At 41.5% G+C, this 17779-nt stretch overlaps 1 protein-coding gene across 2 annotated transcripts; it reads left to right on the top strand.

Annotated features, from left to right (window-relative positions):
- Positions 1–210: 210 nt before the first annotated feature.
- Positions 211–12456, top strand: ydjc (YdjC chitooligosaccharide deacetylase homolog). Of its 2 annotated transcripts, XM_044195281.1 has the most exons (7): positions 241–355; positions 2034–2283; positions 2378–2553; positions 4339–4498; positions 6124–6223; positions 7807–7984; positions 10877–12456. In XM_044195281.1, exons 3-7 carry the CDS (start codon positions 2390–2392, stop codon positions 11205–11207), a joined length of 933 nt encoding a protein of 310 aa, XP_044051216.1. In that variant the 5' UTR covers positions 241–355; positions 2034–2283; positions 2378–2389; the 3' UTR covers positions 11208–12456. The 2 variants fall into 2 exon arrangements, with proteins under 2 accessions (XP_044051215.1, XP_044051216.1); XM_044195280.1 differs by lacking the exon at positions 2034–2283 and having other exon boundaries at positions 211–355.
- Positions 12457–17779: the final 5323 nt, after the last annotated feature.

Raw genomic sequence — 17779 nt, forward strand, 5'->3', positions numbered from 1 at the left:
GATTACCAAGGGCAAAATACATCGAAATATTATAAAATAGATTCATATATACATTAGTCGATTAAACTAAAATAGATTTTGATATATCAATATACAGTTCTGCAGTTTTGTTAATTTTTGATATAGACTTCCATATAAAAGAGCAACGGACGTCTTATTTTGAAGTTTTTCTTGCTAGCTGGGTGCATCTCGTTCCCCACAGGAGACGCCATGTTTCCTCCAGCAGAGGGCGTCATATTCTAGTAAAGTCAACGTCAGCCTACACCGATGCTGCTGGCTAGTCGGAAGTACAGTTTATTTCCACCGTGCCTGTGTGGCTTTGGACATATATGGATAAACGTGTCTAATACTATGGGTAAGATTGAGTTCTTTTCCGTTACGATAGGATAGCGTTCTTCTAGCCTGAGCCACCAGGGCTAACCGGTCTGTGGCGTTACAGTGGGTCGCTCCACAGTGACTGAAAAGCAGAGAGGAAATTTAGCCGGCGAATAAAGATAGTGTCGTCTTAAAATGTCCAATATTGATACTGATACTGGGGTTTCTGTCGCTTCCGAGACTTGGACTGGGATATTTGGTCCCTAAATTGCCTTATTTCTGGTCTTGTTCTGTAACCAAAAGCTTAACGGCGGTGATTTCCCAGTCACTGCTGTGACCCCAATTTCCAGTTTACATTATTTTATATAAGGTTAACTGTTAAAAAGAAATGGTAATCTAATTATGACAATGTCAAATGAGCCTAGGCTACACTGCATCTGTCTGTATGTGTCATTTATTTGTGACATGTTATTGGTATTAGGTTGTGTCTGAGATGTTACTAATCTACTTTCTGTCTATCTATCTCTCTGTAAATATGTATCTTTACCAGCATTTTACTGTGGTCTAAATATAAGCTGTTGTGTAAACTGTTGGGTAGTTTAATTTATAATAAAGTATCATATTTCTAAACTCTGCATATGTTTTGTGTGCAAAAATCTTAATTTGTAAAGTAACTAAAGCTGTCAGATAAATGTAGTGGAGTAAAAACTACAATACTTCCCTCTGAATTGCTATGGAGTAGAAGCATGAGAAGAAAATACTCAAGTAAAGTAGAAGTACCTCAAATTTGTACTTAAGTAAATGTACTTCCACCACTGAGTCATTGTCAATGACGTTGCCAAGTGGTTGCTTATTTCTAAGTAGCTAAGGCATTGCTACATACAGTGGTGTGAAAAAGTGTTTACCTTCCTGATTTCTTATTTTTTTGCATGTTTGTCACACTTAAATGTTTCAGATCATCAAACAAATTTAAATATTAGTCAAAGATAACACAAGTAAACACAAAATGCAGTTTTTAAATGAAGGTTGTTATTATTAAGGGAAAACAAAATCCAAACCTACATGGCCCTGTGTGAAAAAGTGATTGCCCCCTAAACCTAATAACTGGTTGGGCCACCCTTAACAGCAACAACTGCAATCAAGCGTTTGCAATAACTTGCAATGAGTCTTTTACAGCGCTGTGGAGGAATTTTGGCCCACTCATCTTTGCAGAATTGTTGTAATTCAGCCACATTGGAGGGTTTTTCGAGCATGAACTGCCTTTTTAAGGTCATGCCACAGCATCTCAATGGGATTCAGGTCAGGACTTTGACTAGGCCACTCCAAAGTCTTCATTCAGTCTTCAAAAAGATGATAGTAAATTGAAGCCTATAGTACACGACAAGACAGAAGAGAGCATGAATGCATACCGTATATAGTATCATCTCGTCACATGATCAAATAGAGACCTGACATTGGACAACATCAACATACATATTACTCAGCAATCATCACTGTATATCTGTATATGAAAAAAATACCAACGAAAACAAGAAAATATTCATTTAATTGAAGTTTTTTATAGTTTATGTAGAATAAGCATATAAATTGTTATAGATAGCTACTGACTATTTTCTCAAAGTATATGAAAACCATGACGGAGATGGGTTTGCCTTCTAGGGCATATATAACAAATGGCACCATTCTTTAAGTAATTGTTGGTTCTTCTTTGACCACAGGTATATTTCCAATGTGACTGAAGTTATTAGCAGCGGCCTGCTCTCTCAACCGGGCCCCCCCCCACCTCATGGGCCCCAGTGCAACCACACTGCCTGCGCTGTCTATATTTACGTCCCTGAATTCACCCATTCACTCACACACTGATAGCAGTGAAGGTGCTGGCCAAATCATTTGGGAGCGATTTGGGGTTCAGTGTCTTGCTCATGGACACTGATACATGTGGACAGGAGGAGATGGGGATCGAACCACGTATTAATTAATTGATTACTAGGCCCACTCTACCTGCTGAGCCATAGCTGACCTCATGATGAGTGTTAATCTGTCTCCTGTGTGTCCTCCACAGAGACCAGCAATAATGCCACAGCCCAAAATGATGCTGGTGGTGACGGGAGATGATTTTGGCTACTGTCCCAGGAGGAACCAGGGGATTGTGGACTGCTTCCAGGCTGGAGGCATTTCCAATGTGTCACTGCTGGTTAACGCCTCTGCTGCCAAAGAGGCAGCAGATCTGGCTAAAAGGTAGTGTAGGTGCTACGGGTGCTCCGATAGCTCAGCCACCGATCGTAATCGGCCGATATTTGTTATTGGCCGATCAGAAGAGCCAATCAGGTGACGCAATGCCGTCTGGGTATATTAACAGCCGGTGACCCATTTTAGCATTTTGCCCGTCACAGTTACTCTGTCATTCTGGGGGAAACACTGTATATTTGTGAAGCTCTAGGCTGCTCCCAGTAACCAAGCGTAAGCTGCTATGGTTTAAATCGTGTCTCTAAGACAGACAGTTGAATATGCTGCACATGTTGCCTGCCATTTAATATACAGTGTTTTTAAGAATAGTTAAATAAATAAATAATGCTACACAATTAACAGAAGGCTTCAAATAGACTTGGTGATCGGTATCGGCCGATACTGCTTCCAGCGATCGGTGATCTGTGCCAAAAATCCTGATCGGAGCACCCTTAGTAGGTGCTGGTACAATGCTGTTGTACTGTATACATAAAACACACTAGTGGTGATGTACCCGGCCCTGTATCCACTGGTTGTTTGCTTAGCCATCTCAAAGCCTAAATCAAAGGAGCAAAGGTTTGTTTGTACAGCGTCATTTTGCACCAGGGGTAAACATGTCAGTCACAGAAAAAGAGAACATGTTGAATGGGGGTCCAGACTATGTTTTTAATAGTTGGATTGTTTGTTCAATGCAAAGAATGCCAAATACACAACTTTACAGACTCTCATATGAAATAATATCAATAATTTTTTTTTTCATTTATAGTAGTGCAAAGGACAACCTGACTGATAGATGTATAAATGACAAACTAACCATCTGTGTGAGCTCAGTGGAGCTGCAGCTCAGGGTTAGCGTTTCATTTCTACAGCTATCAGTGATGTTGTCCTACGCACAATTCATCATTTTAATTAGGTCTGAGTTTACGATTATACCTTTAAGTCTTGGTTGTATGCAAAAAAATCATATTAACAGTTGAACTGCTTTTGGACCACAGGATTCCAGAGGACAGTCGCTATAGTATTCCAAGAGAGACCCTAAATGCACTCTTATTTAAATGAACAAGATTTTGTCTTTCTGAAAAACATTAGCATTGCATCAGTTGTACAGCTTCTGATTCACTTTCTAGTAATAGTTTGATACAAAACTTGATTTTCCAGTTACGTGTAAAGAATCTCAAGTGGTTGTCGAGGCTCTGCCCGGAGGGTTTTACAGTTTCGTGTAAATTCTACTGCAGGTTCCAGTGTAACTGTGAACAGCATAAACTTTTAAGTTTACAATGTTAAGAAAAAATGCTAAAACAGAAATATTAGACTTATTAAAGTAATTGGAACTATAAAAGTAAAAAAGGCCCCAGTACACTTGGAAGCCTGGTAAAATATGTTGTGGAGAGATGCATATTCTTGTGAGCTCTGTGGATTTGTCATCGCTTTAATTTTAAAATATATTGGATTGGATTATTTAAATGGAAGGACAATTGGTAACAAGAGAATTAGAAAGCAGTGAAGACATGCAATATTTTGAACAAATCTACAATCTACTATTAATGGCACTGTCCTCTTTGATTTTATATGTGATCAGTATTTTCTGGCTCTGAAAAACAAATAAAAGGTGTGCTAGGCAATTGTAAAGATGTTGCTAGGTGCTTGCATTATTATGTGGTTGTTAAGTTGTTTGAGGTGGTTGCTAAAGGGTTCCCAGGCAGTTGCTAGGGGTTTTCACTAAACACATACTGTAGGAGCTTCAAAGAAATTTTCAGCCCACATCACATAATATGACCGAAGTTTCTCTTTTTTCAGGCACAACATCCCTATCGGCCTCCATGCCAACCTGTCAGAGGGCATTCCAGTGTGTCAGAGCCTCCAGCAGGCCTCCACACTGATAAACCAGCGCGGCTTCTTCCACGGGAAGATGGGCTTCCGTCAGGCCCTGGAGAGAGGTCAGCTCAGCATGAAACAGGTACACTGCTCCCAAGCCCGGTTGGTGGCTGGCTTGAACTTATCTAGTCATGTTGTATCCATGTTTTAATGAGCCCATAGACCTGTTAATAGTTGGAATGGATGTGATTCATCCAGATTTGGGTGAAAAATGTGTTTATGCTCATGTTTATTTGTAAAGAAATGCAACAGAATTAATACAATGAATACAAAGCAGTAAATTCAGCAGAATCTGCAAATAGACCATAAACTTATTGAAGCATGTATAGGCTACAAAAAACCATTAGAATAAGTTAACATACTCTTGGAGTAATGCGTATTTACCTAAAACGTTTGGACTCCACTGTTTAGAAAGGCTGCCCGTCTTTTACAATAAACAGGCTAACAGCCCTGTGTCCCCCTCCCTCGGCTGCTGACTCCCTGCTGGTATAGAGGAGGGGCTGGTCAGTCTCAGCCTCAAAGTCTACAAGAATTCAACTAATTTTCAGATACATAGCCGCTTAGGCTCAACTGTTACATATAATTAGTGTTCATTTTTAGCTTGTTCATAAAAATTCTCTATTAGTATAATAAGCTCCTTAAGTGTCTGTGTAAAACATACTGTGGATGAAGAGGGGTCAAAAGTTTATGTTCTGCTTGTTCAACAGGTGTTTGATAGATTTCGTGTACTGTCTCCCAACAGGAGGCAGACCTTGTTGCACTGATGAATAACGAGTATTGTCTGCGTCAACTCGAGTAAAATATAACCTAAAGTTTGTTTTATTCTCTCCGTTCTCTCTGCTCTGCTGTCCTGTGTGTGTGTGTGTGTGTGTGTGTGTGTGTGTGTGTGTGTGTGTGTGTGTGTGTGTGTGGAGTGGGTGGAGAGCTCAGCTCCACCCTCGTGCAAAAAGTCAGCAACAGGGAGAGGAAAGAGAGGCAGAGAGGCATAAATCACCATTCAGAACCGGGTTTAGAGAGGCGTTCCTAGTCCGCAGCTGTGCTCTGCATTATCGGACATAATTATCAGCTGAAAATCCATTATCAGAACAATAACAATAATATAGTTGTCTTACTTATCGGCCACTAATATATCTGATATCAATTGTTTGAATGCATCATTATAAAGACGAGTGAAATGCATTGAAACAAACATTTGAACACACTATATGTTCCAGTGTGCTCTACCCTACACTGTCACCAAATAACCCCAGTGCACCTGCATTCACACTGAAAGCTAAATAAAAATGCAAACATTTCACTGCACCACTGGATCTGAACAGACACACACACACTCAGCAGAGCCACTCTAACATCCTGCTACACACAGGTTTGTATTAAGCCACAGAAAGACCAGGTTACCGGTCTGTTATCAGGTGGACAAACAAACTGCTTTGAGCTAAATGAAATTGGCACTGTGCTGGAGGTTGCATCTCTGCTAGCCATATGTCAGCCTTGTGTACCTTACTGTATTTTAATCTTTAGCTTCATTTGAGGCATTGATAGTAAAAGTCATTTGCTTTACTGTCTCTCTCTCTCACACTCACACTCACACTCACACTCACACACACAGCAGACAACAGTTACTCTTAATATGCAGCTACCAAGAGAAGTAGAGGAAGTCATGTTTCTCCATTACAATAACCTCCAGGTGTGTTTTTTCCTTCCCAGGTGGAGCTGGAGTTGAGAGCCCAGGTCAGACTGTTCAGGGAACTGACAGGTCACCTACCCCACCACATGGATGGACACCAACACGTCCATGTACTGCCAGGTAATGCAAAGTAGCTCATAAAAATAAATAAAATGCAAATTGTAACTGCTATTCTACACTCATCCACAGATGCCCGGTACATGACTCAACAAGCTACACATTTCTCAATGAGTAACATAATTAGCAAATAAAATAATGCCAAAATAGCTAACATTAGATATTTAAGAGTATTTATTGGCAAGTTTTGATAGTCACAGAGGACGAGATGGATTCCACATGATAGGTTCCGTCCAAGTCTGAGAGGTTACACATCATGTTCCTAGGACAGGCAGATTGCAGGCTAATGAACCCGAGCCTAACCGACTGGAGTGCAGGCTGAGGTGAAGGCCGAAAGCTAGTGGACTGGATGCTGGCAGGCCGGAGAGAAGGCTGGGTGCTAGCTGACTGGAGGCTAGCCGGATGAGGACTAGCATGCCGGCAGCTAGCATGCTGGTGGTTAGCGTGCTGGTGGCTAGCAGGTCTGAGTGCAGGCTGGTGGCTAGCAGGCTGAGATGCAGCCTGGAGACTTGCGGGTATTGAGGAAGTCTGTAATCCACTCAGAAATGGTGTCCCTCAGCCCGCAAAGCCTGGGCTGAGGGACACTTTCTGATGTGCCAGAGAGACGACTGCCTCTCTGTGATAATCATTGATGGCCTTTCTCCACATGTCCTTGAGGCACATCAGGTCACAAATTAAGTCATACAGTTCATCAGAAATTACGTCCGCTGGGTCCATGTTATGGTCAGTTCTTACTGTTACGCGCCAAACTGGGAACTCAGGGAAAAACAAGGGATTGGACCCAAAGGCAGAAACCGGAAGCAGAGCAGGTGCAGTACAATGATTTAATGAGTAAAAGTCAATGTACAAAAGGCTTACGGGATGGTGAGGCAGGCAAAAGGTAAAAGGTAAAAGCCAGAAAGCAGGCAATACAGATACAAACAACTCCGACAAAGAGCAGGCAGAAAATCCAAAATCCGTAAAACAGACAAGGTCCAGGAAAACAGTCCAAAAACACTAGAAACAAACACTGGGGGAAATGGCTGGAACATAAGGCACATAAACCAAGATGAACTGACAAATAACAAAGGAAGCACACAGACTATATACACTTAGGTGAGGGGAGATGACAAGACACAGGTGAAACTAATCAGGGCGGGGCAAACAATCAAAACGGACGGGAAGAGCAAACAAAGACAGGAAGTAAAACTACAAGACACATGAAGGAATATTTCAAAATAAGACATGAAATAACTATACACCAACCCAAAACCATAACAATTTAAGCAAAAATGCCAAATATCTTTAGGTTCCACCTTCTTATTTTTAATACTTGCCTGTTTTCAAACAGTTGAGCAGCTGGTACAAGGGAATGTTTGTCATTTCATTCATATTCATTGGTTATCAAAATAGTTGCCAAAAATGTTCCATTGAGTGACCAATTGTTCCACCTCTATATTTAACATTCAAATTTATGGCTGTTTTTGCATTAATTGTTGGCCATGATGACGACTACATTAAGTCGATGAAATAATGTCTGTTAACCAATACAAGCCCAAGTGACAGGTGAGATGAGAGTATTGATGTTGTTGTACTGTGTGTTGCAGAGGTGCGTGAGGTGTTTGCACAGGTCCTGTCAGATCTCAGGATTCCATATACTCGTGTTCCAGTGGAGCCAGGTTTACACAACTGCCCATGGCTGCCAGCACACCTCCAAAGCTTCTACACACAGGTGGAGAAGAACGCTCTGGACTCCATCCCTGTCTTCACACGCTATGGAATCAGGTCTGTCGAGGGGAGTGTGTGTGTTTGTGTGTGTGTGTGTGTGTGTGTGTGTGTGTGTGTGTGTGTGGACTGAAAAAAACTTTAAAACAGTTAAATTAATCTTTTCATTGTTTTCACTGAGGTTTCACTAGTCTGAAATAAGGTTTAGAGGAACTGTACAATGTGCAGTGAGAATGTGCGCACTCACACATACTTCAGACCCATCGTTGATGGTTGTGGGGGTTTTTTCAGTCTACACAGTGACAATGTGGCAATCAACACACATTTATTTAATTACTTTTGTGTGCTGAATTTTATCATTCTTTATAATTACATTGTGGGCATCATTTTATTCCCATGTACAGTCTGTTTCAATATGAAACTACATAGAGTTCTATACATCTACAAGTGTAAATGCAAAAAACTCTTAGAACTTAGAAATAGTGTTTAAATTTCCACTTAACTTGCGAGTTGCATTGTGGGATACACATGTAGTGTGCACACACACTCAGAGTATACTTGTATACTGTCACGTATACGTCAGTTTTCCAGTGTGAACACACTACGTGCTCAAAACCTGAAAATTGGTGTGTAGTATGGAATTGACGCACAGCTACAGGCAGTGTTTTATCGTGTACATATGTGGCACACAGATAGCTAAAATCTCATTGAATTAGATCATATTAGGTCACTTTAGTAATCCCAAGAGGGGAAACCATAGACTGTGTAAAACATGGACGTAGTGTCCGTGACGTCAGGTTTCTGAAGAGCCGTTGTGAAGCTCACAGTGGGCGGCTCCGGCGGCTCCCGGCGGCTCCAGCCGTCGCCATTTTGGTAGTCCCCGACTCTGGCTAATCCAAAAACGGGCAAAGAGGTGGAGCTGAGGCGGGCCAAAGGAAGCCTGGTTGATGCACCTAGCGGCTAACCACCAACTGACCTGGCACCAACCTGTCACTCATAGCGGCCATGTCCTTAATTATGTATAACTTTAAGCCTTAACATAATATAAACGGAAACTCACAGTTGTCATGAAGGGGGAAATTAGCTATAGAGACCAAAACCGTTTTTGGTAGCAGGCTGTAAACGTGTTTATTCCTGCTGTCAAGTTGGGCATTTTAACATGGGGGTCTACAGGGACTGACTCTTTTGGAGCCAGCCTCAGGTGGCCATTCGATGAACTGCAGTTTTTGCCACTTTAGCGTTGGCTTCATTTTTCAGCCTGGAGGTTGCATCTGCTGGGGGGAATCTAGTGTGGTCACCCTGCACAGTGACAGATAACAGATGACAATATATACAAGACATACTGACGCTACAGTAACACTAACATACCTCCTGACCTGTAGTGAGTCCACCTGCCCGTACCTCCCTGGGCTCAGGTAGCAGTCCTGTTAGGATCTTAGATATAATACTCACTACCCTAGCATTCTGTGTCTTCAGCTGCCAGTTCAGCTAAGCCCTTACTTCCAGCTGTCTTTGCTCTTCTAAACTCTGTGTCTGTGTCTAATAAATCCTTCATTCTCAATGATCTAATTACATCCCATAACCTCGACATCCTATTTCTTACTGAGAGCCGGCTCAAACCTGGGGAGCTCTGCCCTCTAGTGGAGCTCTGCCCTCCCAGTTATAATGTTGTGAATACACCTAGGTTAGCAGGCTGTGGTGGGGGTACTGCAGCTGTTTTTAAGAACCATCTCACTTGTATTCAACTCAGTCATGGTTCTTTTAACAGTTGTGAAATCTTAGCTTTTAAAAGATTAGCTGTTTGTGATAACTGATTTGCTGTGTACTGCTGTGCAATATCCTCCGTCTCATTGTAAATATGCTACACTCACCTTGACAGTTCATGCACTATTACTTTATACCGTATTATCATCATCAACCAGTAAACCCAACCAGTAAACCCACTTTGTACTTCACACTTATTTTATACTTGTACCCACCTGGTACTTCATTTATTTTCTGACCTGTATTATAGTGGATTATATGTTTTGCTCAGTGCTTCTCTTCCTGTGTGCGCTGACGTGACAGCGAGCTGCTGTAACCAGAGTTTCCCCTCGGGGATCAATGAAGGATTTCTGATACTGATTAATAATTTATCGACCCCCCCATTTCAAATATGGGTTTTCCTAATGATTTCTCTGATTTACTGTCTGCTCTTGTGCTTAAATTTGATAGGGCCGTTATTGTTGGTGACTTTAATATTCATATTGATAATCCTTCAAACTCATTTGCCACACATTTTTTAAACATCTCTAAATCTTTCGAGGTTGTGCAGCATGTCTCTGGCCCGACACATAACCGCGGACACGCCCTCGACTTAGTTTTTACTCTAGACATATCTCTTAACTCCCTGAACTGATTGACTGATTTCATCTCTGACCATAAATGTATTATCTTTGCTGCACCCTTACTACCCGCTCCCTGCACCCAGAAACGTATAATCCACTCACATCTTTAATGAGCAGTGCGCAGCCCCTTTTTCCAGCTGGTCTGGCCAGTTGCCCTCCTCACTTTGCTAATCTTAATGACCAAGTTAGTTGGTTTAATGATTTGTGTACATCTGCGCTTGACTCTTCCGCATTCCCCTCCAGGGCCGGCCCAGTTACTAATGCAACCCCTTGGATCGATGATAACATCAGACAACAAAGAAGGGCATATAGAAAAGCCGAACGTAGATGGAAAACATCCAAACTCGAAGTCCACCACCTCCATATGAAGGAGCTTTTGTTGAAACTGAACCAGATTATTAAAGATGCGCGAGCTGCCTACTTCTCTGACTTGATTACTAGCAACAAACACAATCCAAGATCTCTGTTGAGTACTATTAACCAGCTTGTAAACCCTTCTCTTCCTGTAAGAGCCGACACACATCCTCTTCGCAGATCCTGAATGAAACCTTTTCCATGTCCACAGGTGGCCAGACGTGTACCTGGGACTGACCACCATGGGCCAGAACATGTCCGTCCCCAACATTCAGAGGGCCCTCAGCCACGCCCTGGCTGCAGGGCGCTCAGGCTCCACCTCCAGCAGTGCGTCCGACTCTAATCAGCCTGCAGTCACAGCAGAGCTCATGGTCCACCCGGGTTATCCCAGTCACCCCCAGGAAGGAGGGTGCGGAGAGGGCCCGGATGACTTCTCCCAGTCAGCTGACAGACAGCACGAGCTGAGCGTGCTCAGAGAGCCGTCCCTGCTGGCCCTCTACAGCCAGGAGCGAGTGCAGCTCTGCGCCTTCAGAGACCTCTGACTGCGGCTGTGTAAAACATGTATGTGTACTGCAGAGAGCCAAAGTGACACCCAGTTTCCCAGCTTCTGTTCCAGAAGTCACTGGAGTCACACTGACATTTGTAATAACACAACTTACTAACAGTGTGTGATGGGGGCATTTTACCAACAACCAAACACAATATTGTTGTTAATTTCAGTTTTCAGTTTTAGCGGCCTTTAATGAACACCATTTCCCATAAGCCCAAGGCAGTCACAGGTTAAAGGTCACCAACACAACACACAGAAGCATGTGAGTGGGAGCGATGAGAATGGAGCTGTCCCGTGTGAAAGCTGTAGCTTTTTGAATGCTAACTAATAAATCATTAACTTTGTTAAAATCATGAAGGATTTAAACCCTTTTCAGAATAAAGAATGAAGGAACCTTCAATGAGAGCCTGTACTGAGTTATAGAGGCTAGACAGGAAGTGGCACCAGGACTTCAGCTCTCTATAGACCCTCGCAGTTGAGCACAGAATCCGCTCTCAGCCTCTTCACGTTGACTGAGTAAATGTGACTGTGGAGCACAAAAGTACAAAAAACTACAGTAACCTACAAACTGGAGCGTTGTGTTCTGCTTGGAAGTTTCCCTTAAAGTGTGTGGAGATGTGAAGCCACAGTTTTCTGTTTTCTAACCTCCAAACGACGGGGTTTAGATATTAGTTTGCTCCCAGATCTCAGCTTTCACTTGCTGAGTACAATGTTCGTATTACAGATGAATTCAACTACAAAAATAAGACCCAGGATGTAATAAACTTTAGTTATTATCTGATCTTGAGGTTCTGTCTGTAAGTCAGAATCTAGTTTTAACACCTTCATTATTTTAGTTTTGTATGTGCTTAATCACATGAGCGCACAGCAGTCTGGGCTCAGGTAGCATGCACTCATGGAAAAACTCTGCACATGTAAAATAGTGGAGGGATGGGCTAATAACGGGCCCTCCAACAAGGAGGCTTCCAGTGATCTCAGGTCTGTGCACAAGTAGCACTGCACATCTCATCACCTGCCAAGTGTGTGTCTGTTATGTGTAATGTTACTTTAACATTCACATTTTAAATCACCTGTAACCGTACTGTGTGTTTGTAATATTTATAGCTGCTGGGTATTTGAAATCTTATATTTTCATAAAGTTTCTGTTGAAGCTTTTTTATGCGTTGCTATATTTGAATTGACACAACGATCATAACTGGACTGGACTGGACAGTGTGAGCTAATAAATGGTGTCAAACTGATGTCTGATGTTTCTCTTTCTGTAATCTGAAAGCAACATGTTGTTATTATATGTATATTAAGCTTCAGAGCACTTTTTCATTTCCAGTGAGCCAGGTCACATATACCAAATATTCTCTTTAATGTCCATGTGGGCCATATTTTATCCAGTTAGTGCGATCATCTGTCGCTAGCTGAAAATAGTCTGCGCACAGCACTCGGAGAGGATGCACGGTCCAAACACGATGTTGTTGAATGAGACTGGTGCCACTAACACTGTTAAACATTAGAGTGTATTTGCATTGCCCAGTCATTTCTATATGTTCCAAATGTTATGGACCATAATCCTCTGCTAGCCACACACCTGTTACCTGCGGTTCAGGTGTTTGTAATCACGTAACAGTTTTTGCTGCAGTATGAACCCTGAAGAAGTCTGTGTGTGGCCTCACGCATGGCAAAGACTGATTCACGCCATGTATTGGTAACACTTTACAATAAGGGTCATTACGCACGGCTGTCCACTGTGTGTAGCTTCATTAAATCACGTGCTAACGACACCAGGTGCTACAGAATAACCACACACACACATCAGGCTGCTCCGTCACAGCTCGGAACGTGCAGCCCCTGTGGACCTTTGGGTGGCTGTTGCTCTGTCATTAGCTTAGCTGCTTTTTAAGCTTTAAAATGAAGCTGTGTTGTCTGAAAGTGTTAAAGCGCACTGAAGCTGTTAGTCTAAGCCAGCTGCTCTGTCCTGCAGAAATCACCTAAATGCAACTAGAGGCCATTTAGCTTAAACCTGCTGCAGACATGGTCCAAGTCTGTCTTAGTACAGTCCTCACACGTCCACATGCACATGTGAAAGAGACAAAGAGTACTGCTAGCTGTAATCATTCCTCCTGTTCACAGATCCCTTCTTAATCCAAAGTGATTGGGGACAAAAATCCACAATCTTCGTTCTGTGCAGAAATGCATTTCAAAGTTTAGTCAAATGAAATAGTTGCCATCCAAAGTTACTGTGTATTTCGTACAATGTCCCCTTTCTGTGTTTCTATCCCTTCACAGCAGCTCCGCTGGAGACAAACACACTGCTGAGGCCTCATATTAGCCTCATTCAACTCTGAAATGCATTTTCACACAAAATGAGGACAGTGAATTTTGACACTTACATTGGAATTGCATTAGGAAGCGATCTCTTCATGGCCAATGTGCACAGGGGGAACAATTACAGCAAGCAATAACTCTTTCAATGTGCATATGGACATGGGGGCGTTGTTAAAGACGGACTTGAACCCATCCTTTAAGGCCTCGAGTTCAGCTTAAAGTTACATTTTTACAGCTCATATAATTGTATTCATTTCTAAAAGTTGAAATCTTTCCCCATGTATGATCTAATGAAGGCAACACTGTTATAAATATCAAATGAATGTAATATTGTGTAATCACATTTAGAAAGTGCCACATTTGCCTCGGTTCATTTTTGACTTCAGATACAGGGTTACAGATGATCTGATATTATGGAATATTCTATCCTGTCCTGCTATGAATGACCTCTTCAGTTTGTCATTTCCATTTGTGATAGACATAATTTCTAGTAGACATGACAAAACATGCACTGTATATTGTTCCAGTTGTATTTCTTTCCTCAGCAGTTCCTGATATGGTCAGAGGAAGTGGTGAACAGCATTTAGGGTTCATTCCTCTGCGTCACCTGTGAGAGGCGGACCTTTCTCAGCTAACTTCATCATACAGTGGTGTGCAAAAGTGTTTGCCCCCTTCCTGATTTCTTATTTTTTTGCATGTTTGATCATCAAACAAATATAAATATTAGTCAAAGATAACACAAGTAAACGCAAAATGCAGTTTTTAAATGAAGGCTGTTATTATTAAGGGGAAACAAAATCCAAACCTACATGGCCCTGTGTGAAATAGTGATCGCCCCCTAAACCTAATAACTGGTTGGGCCACCCTTAGCAGCAACAACTGCAATCAAGCATTTGCGATAACTTGCAGTGAGTCTTTTACAGCGCTGTGGAGGAATTTTGGCCCACTCATCTTTGCAGAATTGTTGTAATTCAGCCACATTGGAGCCACTTTTTCACACCACTGTACACGGTTTAATTGCATTTCAGCTGAACCTGTGCTCATTTTGACACAGCAGTCAGGTTCAATGTAGCACATAGCTGTTTTGTAGTGTTTGGCTGAACCCATACTAACCCACAGCTGAACTAATCAGATGCCAAGGGACAGCAGCCCATTAGCTTGCTGCAGTGCTTTTGTCTGGGTGAGGTGTAGCACCCGTTGGTGCCCTTTGATCTCTGAAAACCCCAGAAGGTGGTTTAACAAAACTTTTCAATTCAAATAATATTTTTTGATCTGCTAGGGTTACTGTACTGCCGGAGCACTCCCTGTGCTGTTCCTGGAGCCACTGTTGGTGCTGTGATCGCTCGTCAGCTCTGGACCTGTAATGTTTGTTAAACACAAAGTGTTTTTAATTTAGAAAGAAACTTTTTTAACAGTAAAAAGAAGAGTTGTACCTCCTGTTGGGTAGTTTATTCTATAACTATATGCACCGTATTTTATAAGCTCATGGGTTTTGTATGTAACATTTGAATCCGCTAAGTAACTAGTAACTGTAGCTGTAAAATACACTTTGTCCTGTACACAAAGTACAATATTTCTAATAAACTGTAGTGGAGTAGAAGTTTAAAGTAGCATCAAACTCAAGTACAGTACTTGAGTAATTGTACTTTGTTACTGTCCATTACTGCTATCTTAGTGCAACGGGTCCAAGTGGTGTTAATCGTAACTACTTAATATTCTGTTGGGTATTTTAATTTATAACAATGCAATCCATAGCTTTCAAATAATGTAGTTGAGTAAAAAGTACATTTCCCTCTAAACTGTAGTGGAGTAGAAGTATAAAGATGGAAAAAATGGAAATACTTAAGTAAAGTACCTCCAACTTGCCCTCAGCAAGTGAGTAAATGTACTTAGGAAAAGGAAGGGACAGTCCCAGGCGGTGGTGAAAAGTTACTGTCTATGATCAGTGACTGAGCCGCTTCAGACTGACCCTGCGCCTTCTGTTACTGCCATGAATCTGATCCAGATTAAGTAGGAGTGCCGTAGTAAGTGGCCTATCACAGCAGACAGAGCAGGAAGTGCTCTACACTTCACTGCATGTGACTGGACCAACATCACATAGTGTAGGAACAGAGCCAAGTCTTGAATACAGACAAAATGCAGCTGCTGTTGACTTGTCCATCCTGCGTCATTATAAAAAGTACCTTTCCTGTTTAAGTCACGGGTTCTGTTTTATTCATGTAAACACTTGCGTTGTTGTTGATAAGACATTGCAGTATATAAGTATATATAAGCCTGTTGAGCTCTTTCAAACACAACACAACTTTCAGTGCACAAAGGATACTGAAAGTGCAAACAGGGTTTTTGCTTCTTTTATTGTATTAATACAATAAATTACATCACTGCTAACATTTCCCAAAGCATGCTGTCATGTTAGATTTTTTTTATTTTTCTCTTATCTTTCTGGCACCCAGTTCAAGTCAAGTCAGTTTTATTTATATATCCCAATATGACAGATTTGCCTCAGGGGGCTTTACAGTCTGTACAGCATACGTCCCCCTCTGTCCTCAGACCCTCGATTCGAATGAGGAAAATCTCCCCAAAACCCCTTTAACAGGGAAAAACTGGAAGAAAGCTCAGGAAGAGCCGCAGAGGACGGACCCCCCTCCCAGGACGGACAGACAGGAAGTAGATGCTGTGTGTACTTGTAACAGTTCATTTCACTAAAGCATGTAAATTGAATTGTAATGCCTTTAAACTGTCTTGACTGAGGAAATCAGCATCAGCGCACATAAAGTAGAGAAACGTGTACCTTTCAGAGCATTCGTTCCTTCAGTAGCACAGTTCCGTACCCCAACGGATGCTGTACTGCTGTACCATGGAGAAAAGATTCAGATGATCTGCATCCATTTTAAAAGATCAACTCAGTCTGCACTGAGGTCCTACTCCCTGCTAACTCGCCCTGCTGGGACAGTGGAGACAGACACATCAGTCACCTTTCAGCAGACACCACTGCTGGGGCTTGGACACCAGCGGACAGCAATGGTGGGAAGTAACTGAGTACATTTACTAAGAACTGTACTTGAGTCACTTCTACTTTGATTTTATGCAGTGTCGTACTTCTACTCCAGCACATCTCATTCCACTGCACTTATTTCACAAATACTCTTACTAGTTCCTTCACATTTCAAATTTTACATACCAAACCTACAATGAGCATATATAATATGCTGCATCGTTCCAGAATAAACTACCCAGCACATGGAAACTTGTTCAAACTAACTCCATGTTCACCAGCTACAACATTAAAATGCTGCTTACATGTTAATGCGTCACTAATACTAATCAAATATTGTAATACATGGTACTCGAATTATGCTGCATGAGTACTTTTTCTTTTGTTACTTTATGTACATGTTGTATTTTTACTTGTGGCAATAATACTTTGACTTAGAGGCTCTGAGTACTTCTTCCACCACTGGTGGAGGGCCCCCCCCATTCAGATTTTGCATTAAATGTTGAAACTGGACTAGCCAGTGTTGTAAGACACATTTTTATTTGTAGTACATTTACTAAAGACAGTTTTGAGGTACTTGAACTTCACATGGGTATTTTATGTGACTTATTACTTCTACTTTATTTCAGGGGGAAATATTGTACTTTTCACTCCACTTCATTTATTTCACATTTCTGGTTACTTTCCAGCTTCAAATTTTAAAAACAAATGCTGAACTTTTAAAATATGACTCATTATTATAGATTTAACTACACAACAGAATATAAAGTCGATAAGATTCGATTCACCACCACCAGCTACAATAGTCGAATGCTCCTTACACATCAATGCATTAGTATTAACTATCCAATAATATAAAACTCCAGGGGCTCATAACAAGTCATTCTGCTTTTAATAATTAAAGTACATTTTGCTGAAAATACTTCTGTACTTATACTTGAGTAACATTTTGAAGGACTTAGGACTTTTGCCAGCACAGGAGTATGTTTACATTGCTACTTTTCTACCACTGCAAATAGTCATCAGCAGCGAGCTACAGCTACAGCTACAGCATGCTGGCAGAATGCTTCTGTACTTGTAGTTTAAAGTAGAACAAATCCTCGCCTTTAACTATTTAACAAAGTTTGTAATGTTCGTTAATTTAAAGTTTACGTTGATTTCAACCAAACTGTTCATCAAATCATGTCGATGGGCCCTCTGTGTACTCATCAAAAGCCAAACACGTGCAACATCCACTTGACTACCAGGCA

Source organism: Siniperca chuatsi, linkage group LG5 (genome assembly GCF_020085105.1).
Source record: "Siniperca chuatsi isolate FFG_IHB_CAS linkage group LG5, ASM2008510v1, whole genome shotgun sequence".
NCBI classification, from domain to species: Eukaryota; Metazoa; Chordata; class Actinopteri; order Centrarchiformes; family Sinipercidae; genus Siniperca; species Siniperca chuatsi.

Bases quoted from the DNA above. Each gene is read 5' to 3' on its own strand.
- ydjc (XM_044195280.1), top strand. From the start codon at position 2,390: ATGCCACAGCCCAAAATGATGCTGGTGGTGACGGGAGATGATTTTGGC. The intron at 2,554-4,338 runs GTAGTGTAGGTG...CTCTTTTTTCAG, and splicing joins GCAGCAGATCTGGCTAAAAG to GCACAACATCCCTATCGGCC. The intron at 6,224-7,806 runs GTAATGCAAAGT...TGTGTGTTGCAG, and splicing joins ACACGTCCATGTACTGCCAG to AGGTGCGTGAGGTGTTTGCA.